The sequence below is a fragment of the Giraffa tippelskirchi genome, chromosome 2 (assembly GCF_054371585.1).
Source record: "Giraffa tippelskirchi isolate mGirTip1 chromosome 2, T2T-mGirTip1v1.2.pri, whole genome shotgun sequence".
Classification (NCBI taxonomy): Eukaryota; Metazoa; Chordata; class Mammalia; order Artiodactyla; family Giraffidae; genus Giraffa; species Giraffa tippelskirchi.
Genome location: NC_137276.1, coordinates 126,375,985 through 126,388,850, shown reverse-complemented (window position 1 = coordinate 126,388,850; position 12,866 = coordinate 126,375,985). Strand labels below are relative to the sequence as shown.

At 40.7% G+C, this 12,866-nt stretch overlaps 1 protein-coding gene across 28 annotated transcripts in view; it reads right to left on the bottom strand.

Moving 5' to 3' along the window:
- Positions 1 to 12,866, bottom strand: part of KCNAB1 (potassium voltage-gated channel subfamily A regulatory beta subunit 1) — a 532,662-nt gene that overhangs the window by 80,796 nt on the left and 439,000 nt on the right. For all 28 annotated transcript variants that reach the window (XR_014076899.1, XR_014076897.1, XR_014076908.1 and 25 more), the window contains 4 exons: positions 10,770 to 10,849; positions 8,524 to 8,568; positions 4,890 to 4,934; positions 3,038 to 3,081 (listed from right to left, as the gene is read on the bottom strand). Coding sequence is in view for 10 of the 28 variants with exons in the window: in XM_081570616.1 (XP_081426742.1) it covers positions 3,038 to 3,081; positions 4,890 to 4,934; positions 8,524 to 8,568; positions 10,770 to 10,849 (214 nt within the window). In the remaining 18 variants the exon portion in view is untranslated. The remainder of the gene's footprint in view (positions 1 to 3,037; positions 3,082 to 4,889; positions 4,935 to 8,523; positions 8,569 to 10,769; positions 10,850 to 12,866) is intronic.

Below are 12,866 nucleotides of genomic sequence, written 5' to 3'. Positions count from 1 at the left end.
TCTGTCTCATTCTTCAAAAGTACTTCTCAAATTTAATGTGCATATGAAACTCCAATCTTGACAAAGGTCACCTTCATCACAGGACAAGTCCCAGTGAATCCTGAGGATAATGATTTGTAAACCTCTTCAAAATTTATTTTGGGTCTAGAAATCTCATCTCCCTTCTTTTTTTCCTGTAAAATTCACTCAATTCCCTAATTTCAGTCTGCCTAGAAATATCCTTTGAGCTGACTCTCCTGCACTCAAGAGTATTTTCGTCTTTGGCTGACACTGTAAACTGCAAAATAACACCAACAGTGAGAACATTATAATAATTAATCCCAATTCTTCTTCAATCTGAAAAATTTGAAATTTTGTATTATTTTGAATCTGGGTCAGCTTGAATTTCAGTTGAACTGGTTTATCCATCCTGAGAGATTAGTTCCTAAGAGAATTCCCAACTTATTTAAAGGGGGAGAAAATTTAAGGTATTTCTATTAAATTGTATGAGGCTTGAAGAAACCTGACTTAAAAAGGAGAAAAAAAGAGTTCTGAAATTATGCATACATATTAAAGCAATGGAGATTCAGTGAAAAGACAGTAGCACAACCTCTCTATTCTTTTTCTCATTGATTTTCTATTTCTTTGTTGATTGCTATTGTAAACCACTTTCTGAATCTCTTTTGGAATCAATTAGATCAGAAAGAAAAGAAAAACAAGAACTATCTAGGCAGCACACTGCCACCATATCTGTTCAGCTTGGTACACAAGCTGAAGACTTGGATTTTTTCTTGTTGACAATCTTTGTGGTAGATGACATACATCATTGGGGCAAATACTAGAGCAGGAATGGTAACAGTTTGAGGAGGAAGGCTGGGTTTGACTGTACAATGTCAAACTGGACATGTGACCTGAGAAGGGATTTTGTTTGGGTGAGGAATTTGGAAGCTTTCTCAAGAGCTAGCAAGTGGTCATTCATCATGGCAGTTTCAGAATGTTACTTACTTAGTGTCCTTATCCATAGAAGGAACACTAGTAGGTGCATTATTAAGAATGAGGATGGTGATGATGATGACAAAAATAACATTTACTAAGTGCTTATTATATGACAGACACTGTGCTCTATGTGAATAATCTAAGTTCAATCCCTGAATAGTAACCTTGTGAGGCAGGATATTTATAGCCCATTTTATAGTCCAGGAGATGAGTCTAAGTGAGATTAAGTAACTTGTACAAAGTACCCCAGTTCATAAATGACAGAGTTGGAACCTGAACCAATGTTGATCTGATTTCAAAACCCAGATGCCTACAAATATACTAAAACCAGTTAGTGATCAATCCAGACATTTTTGTGCTTATAAGTAAGTGTTTACAGGTAGACAGAGAAGGCAGTATAACTATAGGGAAAAGTGAGGAAGGATATGCAGTGGATTGTGAAACTATGGAGAAGGCAGTGGCACCCCACTCCAGTACTCTTGCCTGGGGAACCCCATGGACGGGGGAGCCTGGTAGGCTGCAGCCCATGGGGTCGCGAAGAGTCGGACACGACTGAGCGACTTCACTTTCACTTTTCACTTTCCTGCACTGGAGGAGGAAATGGCAACCCACTCCAGTATTCTTGCCTGGAGAATCCCAGGGACGGGGGAGCCTGGTGGGCTGCTGTCTGTGGGGTCGCACAGAGTCAGACACGACTGACGCGACTTAGCAGCAGCAGCAGCAGTGAAACTATGGAATGGGATGAGGTGAGCAAAGGGAGGAATTTATTTTTTTATTTATATTTTTAAAGTAGTGGGGTTAGAGTACATCTTATGTTTTTTTGAGTGATTTTAGTATTTCATAAGTGAAATTAGTTTTAAAAAGGAGAAAAATCATTTGTCTAAATGATTAATTATGAATATAAAGGTATAAAAATCTTGAATTTTTATGAAATGGTTCATGAACTAGTGTAAAGATATTAGAAACATATGGCAGCCCCTTTTAACATTTTTTTTCCTTTATACTGATACATACCACAACATTGATGAACTTTATGCTAAGTGAAAGAAGCCAGTCACAAAATATTACATATTATATGACCTCATTTATATGAAATGTCTAGAACTTGGTAAATCCATGGAGACAGGAGTAGATTGGTGGCTGCCTGCCCTGTGGGAGAGGGTAAGGAGGGGATAAGAAGTGACTGTGAGTAGGTATCAGGTTTCTTTGGGGGGAGATGAAGGTGTTTTAAAATGGAAGTGTCAGGGGAGTGTAATCTCCTCTGTTCTGTCTCGTCTCAACAAAAATTTGAAGCGACGGACATTAAAGCCCTCGGCGTGTCACAGCTCTCGGACAGTGTTATAGCTCCCTCAGTTTTATTTAGAAAATAAAGGAAAATACATCCTCGAGGTGTGGGGGCATGCCAACCCAAAAGACGCGAAGAGAAGAGAGAGAGAAAGAGAGAGAACACGCGCGCGCAAGAGGAGAGAGAGAGACCCCAGCCCTTTGGCTCCTCTTTTTATATGTTTTTTCCTCCCCCCCTGGGCCTGCCCTATGTAAACTGGGCTAGCCAGGAGTGCTGTTTGTCCCGCCTGAGGTCCTCACTCTGGTCCTTGGACCTTCCTTTGTTCTATTTTCGCGGGCTTTTCCCTTCCTTGTCTTTTAGGCACCGCCATTCTGGACTCTTGTTTCCTATTCTAACCACCTAACAGAAGCATGGTGATGACTGTATACTCGGTAAATATTCTCAGAGCCAATGAATTGTACATTTTAAATGGGTAAACTTTTACGGTATATAAATTATAGCTCAAAGAAGCACTCTAAGAAACCTTATGGAAGTGCTTTATTAATGTTAGCATAGTTGTAAAGAAGAATGCTAGAAAATCCAGTCATTTTCTTTTGAGTTCTCATTCTCCCCTGTATATATATCACTTCACCCCTCAGGAAGAAACATATGGTTGATTGTGGATCTTCTCATAGAGAAACTTTTTCCCCTTCCAATGTGCTTTGAACTTATTTGGTTGATACCTTTCTTGAATTGGCAACCCACAAACAAAAATAAAATGGAAGCAGCAGTACTCACCTTCAATAATATGTTTTCTTGACAACCCTCTTTCTGTTTCAGCTCTGAGAAGAAAAAGAACAAATGGCTTTGAGTGGGGTGTGCTTTTTTAAAAATCGCTGTTTCAAAAGTACAAAAGAATAATCATTCTTGACTGAATTTTTAGTGCTATTCCCTGTTCTTGGCAAGTCTGTACCACTGCAGGTTGGGGAGCGAAGACTGGTGGGCAGTACTTTTAGAGGCTTTTCTTTGGAGACCCCCAGAGATGAATTAACCATCACTGTCATCACACCATGTAAATAACAAGTCAGCCATGTATGCCTGTCCATATATAATTTGATACTTGACAAATGGCTCAACCTTCCCACCGTGTTCTTAACCAATCCTAAACCAAACAAAAACAAAAAAAATGACATCAGTTTGTGAGCTGACTATAAGATTGTTAGGCTACTGATAGCATTGACTTTTCTGAAAAGGGAAGTAAATTTGAAAGTGCCTTTTGCCTTTCAAAAGAAAATGAACAGTTATTTTCTTTTAAAATGTGATGTACTGAGTCTTCCTTAGTTTCCTAACAAGAAAAAAACCTTTAACTAGGACTTTTGCCTGCCAAGACCATTTTCAAACTCTAGACAATTAGAAAGAAAAATGGTCCTTGAATTTTAAAGTACTGATGAATTATTTCTTTAACATCAATACCTTTGGCAACCCCTTTTTAAAACACAGTAGTCTATCATTCACCTTTGGTGATTTTATATCTTTTAAAAGTATATTAGATGATATTGTATGTAGTACTCCACTACATACTGGTTCTTGCAGATTATCACCTTTCCTGTTTATTTCTAAGTTATAGGCAAGGTTTTCAGTTCCACTGCAAAAGCACCAAGCAATGGCACCATGAATCAGAGTACACACAGTGTAAACCTACATTTCTTATAGGTACCACTGGTTTTATTTTTTAATAGACCACAGTAGGAATAAAAATCTAAAATCCATGTTTCTATCTTCATATTCATCATAAACAGACTCAAAAACAACAATAAAATATGAGTGTGTGTTTTCATTAGAACATTCCCCTTCAATTTTATCTTTAACTGTTCCTTATGAATTATAGGGAGTAAATAAGGTTTTGTTTGTTTGTACTTGTCTTCTTTGTTGAGACTCCATGAAAATCTTTGAGATTTCCATGAAAAGTATATGAAATAGCCTGCTATTTTCTCACATGTTTGTCAAAGAGGCCAGTCTTCTAAGACCTGCTGAATAATGTAAGCACCAGTTCAAACACCGGTAGGCCCATCAGAAGCCAATTCAACTTGTGAAATTTGTTCTGTGTCCCACAACAGGGTGAGGACCACTCTTTCATTTAACCTGACAGAAAGTGATACAGGCAGCTTCCTGTTATTCTTCGATGAGATAGTCCTTTTGATCAGCATTTTCAGAGCCCTCTGCAGAAATGATCAGAGACTTATACGTGGGGCCAGGAAAGATATTTTTATCACTGCTTTCTGTAGAAGTCTGAGTTTTGGCAGATTTAAGTAGCTTTTCTTCTGTGATGCTATGTGCTTATTTTCTTTGCCTGAAATTTGAACTCTATTTTGGAAATGGTTCTAAGTATGAGGTTGGTATTTGAAAATCTCCATGAATCACTTAGTAACAAGTGACCACATGCTTTGCACTAAACTGCTTTGAGGGTATCTTGCTAAAAATTGAATCCTAGGCTAATTGCTATTTCCTTCAAGTAAGACAAAAAAAAATATCTTTCTTTTCAAACCAATTAATTTTAGTACGTTATATGTAAAATGGTTGCCTAAAATGATCAAAGCATGAACTACTAGTTGTGTCCTGTCAAGTAGAGAAGGAAAGACATTTGACTTACTTTCCACCCCAGTAGAGTTTGGTTGTTATGACCAGGCTGGACCTCCTATATGTTGAACAAACACAGAGAGAAATATTTTAAAAATTGCTGGTTATAGTATTGAGTCATATTATTATTATATTACTAGAAATAATTTACTGTACCTCACATTTTAAAACTGGTGAAAGGATAAATTTGTTCATTCATGTCATTGAAATGTAAGGACAAAGGGAATCTGATGACTGGGGACTTGAAGTCAGGTCCTAGAGAAACAAGTCTGAAGGGAAGGAAGCTTTACCTGGAAGACCCGGGAGAGGAAGGACTATGACAACACACAGGTGACTGGGTGGTAGCAAAGCAAAGGTGAGTGGTAGGCATGGAGAGTCAGGATGGAAAGTGAGAAGAGTAAGTAAAAAAACTTAAAGGATGGACTGCCTTAGGAACTCAAATAGAGAGTCACTAATACTCACCAAGCATCTGACATAGTGTTGATTGATCATGAACTTTCCATACACCCCCTGCCAAAGACCATGGACCCTAGTTTCTCTGAATTATGACTCTTTCCAACCAATTGGAAAGAGTCATACAACCAATTGCCTTCACAGGAAAGTACCAACTACATGGAAATAGAATAAATTTAATCAATAAATAGGAATAAAATTTCTTCCCATTCAACTTCTTATTAATTGAAAATGTTATTTTAGGAAAACAACCCTAAATTCCTTAACTCAAACTTCCACCACTTTATTCCTAAGGGAATGAAATGTGGAAATCTTGTCAGCAAATTCACTACCTCCTCAAAACCACACCCAAGGGCAGGAAATGCAATTGCACTATTGTGATTGTGGAATATGAAATATGTCTTGAGAACTATAGTCATATAATTTAAAATTGGGAGGTAGAGCTCAATACAATTTAACTTCTCCAGGTATATAATTCAATTGAACTGGCTGAGGAAAAAAAGAAGGCATTTGAGATTCAAAAGTTAAGACCAAACTTCGAGAGTATTTGAAATAAGGCATTTATTAATTCCGTCAGCTGTAGAGTCAATGCCTAAAGCCCTTACACATAAAAGACTAGTATGATTAATGAAAACCAATGGGGAGTGATGGTGACAACTCTGACAACTTGGCTGCAACAAGAAAAATTTGTAGAAAATGTCAGTAACCCCATCCCACTGAAGTTAATTCCCTGAAAAGTAATTCAAATCACTAACAGAAGGTCTACAGAGATATACATCTGGAAATTACATACCCCAGAAGGGCTGATGCACTTTCCAAGTTAATTCATCAACCTCGTGATACCTAGTATAATAGCAATCTGCCACGGGGAAGTTGGGTCTCATTCAGCAAGTGTTCTCAGAACTTCAACAAAAAGCTCTGGATGGAATCTTACTAAAAAATGAGTGCAGCCTTCTGGATTATTCAGAGCAGTTGGCCCTGCCAAAGCCATGCATTCCACCCTTAGACCACCATAGACTTATTTTTCCCAAATTAGGCTTTCTGTAAAATGTTTGGCCTCTATGAGTGTGCATACCAATATTTATGTTCAAACACAAGAGTAGACAACAACCCGATGAATTATCATGGACTTCGGGGGGGAATCTAGAGCAGCTGTTCTGAGTGGGTGAAGAATGATATTATGAGGATTTCACATTGATATAGCACAGCTTTCAAGATTCTTCTGTTCACCTTATCTCACTTTATCAGCACAATGCTCTGTGAACAGTTATGCCATCCATTTTACAGGTGGGTAAATTGAGGCACAGCAAAGAGAAGTAACTTGCCCTGGACAAAACAGCTAGCAAGTGGTGGTCTTGGGACAAAAAGCCAAGGAGGCTAGTTGAAACCTGCTTTTGTAGCCTTCATGCTATGATGTTATGGTCTATCTTTTCAACAGCCTCAGGTGGGTGGCTGTGAACTGTTATGACCTGATGTCAATATTCTGTAGCATGGGGATAGCCTGAGTATTTATTTGCAAGACTGAAAAGCATTTTGTGAAAGATAACATGTTAATCTATTTTCTACAAAAGGTATGTAAGAAGTTTTGCAAAGTATGATGAGTGATGACTAAGTGTACTGTGGATGCAGAGGGGAAGAGAGCTACTGCACCAAAGCTTCCCCTTCATCCTCAGGTGTACTCTGGCAGCCTGCATCTTGCTGTTGATTTCACTGGACATTATTGGACTCATCTCCAAAGTGTCTGTTATAGGTTGAATTTTGTCCCCCACAAAAAATATGTTAAAGCCCTATCCCCCCGTACCTCAGAATGTGAGCTTATTTGGAAATAGGGCCACTGCAAATGTAATTAGTTAAATCAAGATGAGGTCATGCTGGAGTAAAGTGGGCCCTTTATCCAATATGACTAATGTCTTTATAAGACACACAAACACACAAAGGGAGAATATATATAATGAGGCAGCATTGAACAGTTGCAGCTATAATTCACAAAACGCTAAAATGCAGCAACCACTAGAAGCTGGGAAGAGGTAAGGAAGGATTCAGAAAGAGAATGCTCCTGCCTAAGTATTTATTTTGTACTTTTGGATCCCAGAACAGAGAGAATACATTACTGTTGTTTTAAGCCACTCAGTTTGTGGCACATGGTTACAACAGTCCGAAGAGAGGGATACAATCTTATTTGAGCAGTGATGGATGGGTCAACATTCTGAGTGGAATGGTAACTCAGGCAAGGTGGAGGACTGGGTGGGGATGTGAATCTTTTTCCGTATTTAAGGTTGAATACAATTTTCTCTTCACACTCTTACAGTCCCTGGAGTGGGGAAAGAGAGGAAGGGAAAGGGAGAAAGTAGGTCACCAAAGTTCACTTGTTCATATTTCTAGGAACTTCCGAGTTTCCATTTCCACTTATATTATAGAACAGTTATTTGTTATTTATTTGGCCATCAGCAGATCTTATACAACAGCAGAAGTGAACTCCAGTTTAACCAGTGGTCTTTGTTGGTCTTTGCCTGAGTCTGTACTCATGCTGGGAAAGAAGTGGCTACTGGGGCTGACACGTGTAGTGAAACAGAGGGGGTTTGCCACTTCCCCCCAACATTATAGCATCCTTCATTACTACTAGCTTTGCCTGTACAAGGTGATAGGATGCACTGTAACCCCTCAAGCCCAGCAGATGAAGCACTTTCTTGAATGTCCAGATAATAGGGCTCCCGGCACACAGGAGAGATGCTGGCTAACTGTGCTCAGACAAGAAAGCTTTGGGATATTTATCCCAAGGGTTTCTTGGGTCATCATTTCTTCGCATCCAGAGTTGTTAATAAAATGAACAATGCACATAAATACACGTATGGAGATAATTAGAGTTCTGTAGCTGGCTTCCTTCAACAGATCACCACACAGGGCAGTCAAAAACCATGAAATGCCACTTTATTTTATGCACAAGTATCTCATGAACATCCTATGCTCAACCCATGGTAATTCATTGTGATCAACGACAAGTTAATTTTTGAAGCACAAGTAGTGAGCTCACTAATATTTACTTTCAAAGCATTGTAAATTATTTCTTTACTAAGAATTTAATTTTCTGACAGTCTTTTTGGTCAGTTGTCATGCAACTTTATTTTCTCTTCTCTGGTACAGAATAGTAACAGTCTTTTTAAAAGGCTATTAAATGAGTATGGTGAACACATTACCTCCAGCCTTTCTTCTTGATGATGCTCCCCAGAATCACTTCAGCCCTGGAGGGGAAACAGATAATGTCTCAGGATACAGTATCCTGGAAACGCAAGAGTCAATCCAAAACACCAGATCCCTTCCTTGTTTGAACTGTCAGTGCCTACATGTCCTGAAAATAGAAGCCACTCTCGGCTGGTAGCGCAGTTTCTGCTTGTGCCTGCAGAATCCTACTCCCGGAGCATTCCAGAAGCACCTGCCAAATCCTGACACTCTGGCAGGAGACCACCTGTGGTCCTGATACTAGGAAACAGTGGAGTCATTTGGCAGTTTGGCGTTTTTGAACCACTGATCCTATATTTAACTGTCTAGCTTCGTGGTATTCAAAGGGAGTCAAGGGTTTCTTTCTAATGGCCATGGTCTCCGATTGTGACCAGAGAGGATAGTGAGACCTCATGCTTTTCAGAAAGAAAATACTGACTCCCAGGCAATCTTGCAGGGTTAAAGGAGCCATGTGTGGCTTTAGATGTCCCAAAGCCAGGGCTGCAGATGCAGTGGCCTACAGAGAGAATGTCCTGGGTTCCAGTGACAAGCGTTGTCAGAAGAGCAGGATATATGAAGTCATAGGGGAGGGTCCTTCCTGCTGCTGACGCTTGTTGTGGAGAGTTATACTGAAGACTCTCTCTCCATTCTTTCCCCCTCCACCTACCTCAGCTGGGACCCAAGCTTAAGGATACTAAAACTTTATTCTAGGTTCCTCCCAGACAGAGCAACATTGTGAGAAGCAGGTGGGCTCTCAGAGGCTTTGTGAATGGAGACATCAATGTAATCAGTGCATTGTCCATTAGCATTTTATAGAGCAAGTCATCTCTAATTGTGATTTGTCTTAGCCGAAAAGTCTTGTCTTTGTTGGAGTGTAGAGCCTGGCAATAAACCCTGAGGTGGGTTAGCTGGGGAGCATGAACCAAGGAGACACACACTGACTGTTACCTCAGGGTTCTTTCCCCCTGTCTCTCCTGCAACCTTGCATTTCACAGTGGGAACCTATCTCATTACACACTGGCAAACAATCAATAATTAATCTGGACCGATTATCCTTCACAACAGGAATACAAACAGAACTCTAACAGACTTGTTAATCACTCCCTCTTTTTCAGCTTTAGCCCCATTTGGTAATAAGCAGGATTCAACAAAAGAAGAAAACGCTGAGATAAAGTAGGATGGGAAAGAAATAAATACTCATCAGTTGTATCTTCTCTCCTTGGACACAACAGAAAACATCAAAGATGTGGGCTCTGAACCTGCCTGATAGCCCTTGAACATAGCCCTGCCCTTGAAAAGGAGGAAACCCAGGCTAGGAAAATGCACTTTTATCAGGCAGTGATGAACTTGATTCAGCAGTTTGTTATTCTCATTCAGAAGGGGAAAAATTAAGCCTGCAGGTGATTATGTTCCTCAGCCCTGTTAGAGAATTGCAGAGCTGCTCCAGTAGCAGTCTAGATGTTTAGTTTCTTTTCTGCAGCCGTGTTCATAGCAGGAGGCCAAGGCGTCCACTTCTGTTGAATGTACTTATTGTGTGGGACCAAAGGATGTGGATACTGAAGACATAGTACCCACGTGCTTTGACTCATCACTGAGCCCTGTCGTAGAGCTCCAAACCTGCTCTAGGGTCCAGAAGAAGGTTGTAGCCAGTTGTGACTTCCCCAGAAAAAGAAGTGTGGCCTCTTCGCAGCCCTGTCTGTCCTCAGCGTAGAGCCTGAAATGCCCTCTTATAAAAGATTCGGTTTCTTGGCATCTTTGGGAATCCCTCCTTTAATCTCTACTTCCCTGCAGAGAGGATGTGCCTGTTCCCCTCAAGGTTGAGGAACTACATGGGGTGGTTATAAAATTAAAGACTAGCTTTGGACAAAGCACGCTGGAATCTACTCACTTACATTAATTACATTCAGCTAATATTTATGGGTCTCCACTGTCACCACTCTGGTCACAAGCACTTCTGCCCCTCAAGTATTAACAGATGGTGGCAATTGCTTCCAGTCTTTTCTTCATACAGGGACCAGTGGGGGAAGGCCTGGGTGGGCAGAGGGGTCCAGAGATGGTCAATAGCCCCAATTCTGGTGGAGGTAGGTAAAGGAGGGAAGAAAAGCAATGGCATCAGCATGTGTGGGAAGGACAGACCCTTCTCAGCAATGTGTCAGCAATGGTCTGGGCGGAGTCTCTTGGGCCCAGAACTGAGACATGAGAGACGCATCAGGCACTGACTTACTTTCCAGCAGCATAGACCTCGGCTGTATCAAAGAGATTCACTCCGTTCTCATATGCGATCGTCATCAGCCGTTCAGCAACCTGCAAGAGGATGTGAAGGTCAGTCGGAAAAGCCAAATGCTTTACAAGCATGGGAAGCAACTTGGAATCCTCTGGTGGTCTTTAAGAACATGGAAGTCTCACCAACCCGTCTTATTTTTCTCAGTCGTATTAAAGAAAGAAAGAAAAAAAGAAGATTCAACCAGCCTGAAGATGGTAAAATCACCCTTTCCCTCAGACCTATACTGGGCACTGAGGGATTTCCTTCAGTGCTGAGAATACCCAGCCACCAGGAGCACAGTGAGGCGGAGGGACTTGTGTTTCTCACTCTGCTTGGAACACCTGGTTTGACAACATTCTCTGTGGCTCTGGAATCTCTCTGACCAAGACGGTCTCATTTCTTGTCTTTCTCTTTTTCCCAAGCCAATAGGTTCTGGCAGTTGGGTAACTCCTGACCTAAAAGCTTGTGCCTTTTTTTTCCCCTGGAGGCTTAGCAGACTGTGCTGATGAACCAAAAGTTAGACAGAGCTGGGACTGCTGGAAAACTCCTGTCAGCTCAGCAGAGCCCCAGGCACCGTCACAGAGTGACCACCAGCCACAGTGACACTACCTGGAGAGGAAAGGGTGAGCTCACCAGTTCCTCACAGGTTGGCCTGAGACCGCCAAGCTCCTCATTCCTTCCTTTGTGCTGCTGAACACGAGTGGCAAGTGTGACAAAAGAGCATGGGGAACTGCTCTAAACTACACCTTGAGGGATGGTTCTGGAGGGACAGCGATAAACAATGCTAGAGAAAGGACATTTTTTCATTTTGTTGATAGATTTATTAGTCAACTGAAAAATTATACACCTCACAAATAATTGAAATTGATTTTTACATTATGTTTTTCATTATGGGCTGAGGGTGCTTCATCAGTATTTCCAAGATAATCTCTTTTCCTATATATATATTTTTTAAAGTGACATACCAAGAAAATTGTCAGGCTAGCACAATCCAAATCCTTTAGAATAATAGCAGCTAAAATATTGTTGTGTGTGTGCTTAGTCTTGTCCGAATCTTTGCGACCCCATGGACTGTAGCCCGCCAGGCTCCTCTGTCCATGGAATTTCCCAGGCAAGAATACTGGAGTGGGTTGCCATTTCTTCCTCCAGGGTATCTACCTGACCCAGAATTGAACCTATGTCTCCTGCATCTCCTGCATTGGCAGGCAGATTCTTTACCACTGAGCCACCTAGGAAGCCTATTATTACTGCTTCTAATTTGGCACCATTATGACATTTCTCTTAAGTATAAATTAAAATTTAAGACAGTATAGCTTTTCATACCATAATTGCCATATATATATACAATATATATATTATATATGTGTGTGTATATATATATATATATATATACTCATATATGTTTTTTTCCAGCTGGGTAGTACAGGATGCAGGATGCTAGTTCCATAACTAGGGATCAAACCTGAGCCCCCTGCAGTTGAAACATGGACTCTTAACCACTGGACTGCCAGGGAAGTCTCATGCCCTGTGCTTTAGAGATTATTGCGTTTGTATTGTATATCATCCTTGTGTTATGTCATGTGTCATACTAATGGATTATTATTAGGAAATGTGCATAATAAATCTCATCTAGGGAGAAATTTTAAGATGTAGGATCTTGGATGGAGAACTGAACTAAATGATAAGACATTTCCCAATCATGAGATCTGAAGATCTGAACATGGAATAAAGGAAATCACAGGACTAAGTCAGAGGACCAGTGTCTGAGCTTGAGTGTACCACTTACTAGATAAATGCATGCGTGCTCAGTAGCTTCAGTCATGGCCAACTCTTTGCGACCCCAAGGACTGTAGCCTGCCAGGCTGTCTATGGGATTTCCCAGGCAAGAATACTGGAGTGGGTTGCTATGCTCTCCTCCAGGGAATCTTCCTGACCCAGGGATCAAACCTGCATCTCCTTCATCTCCTGCATTGCAGGAGGATTCTTTATCACTGAGCCACCAGGGAAGCCCCTTTTAGATAAATACATGTTGGCAAATCATTTGACCTCTCTGTGTTT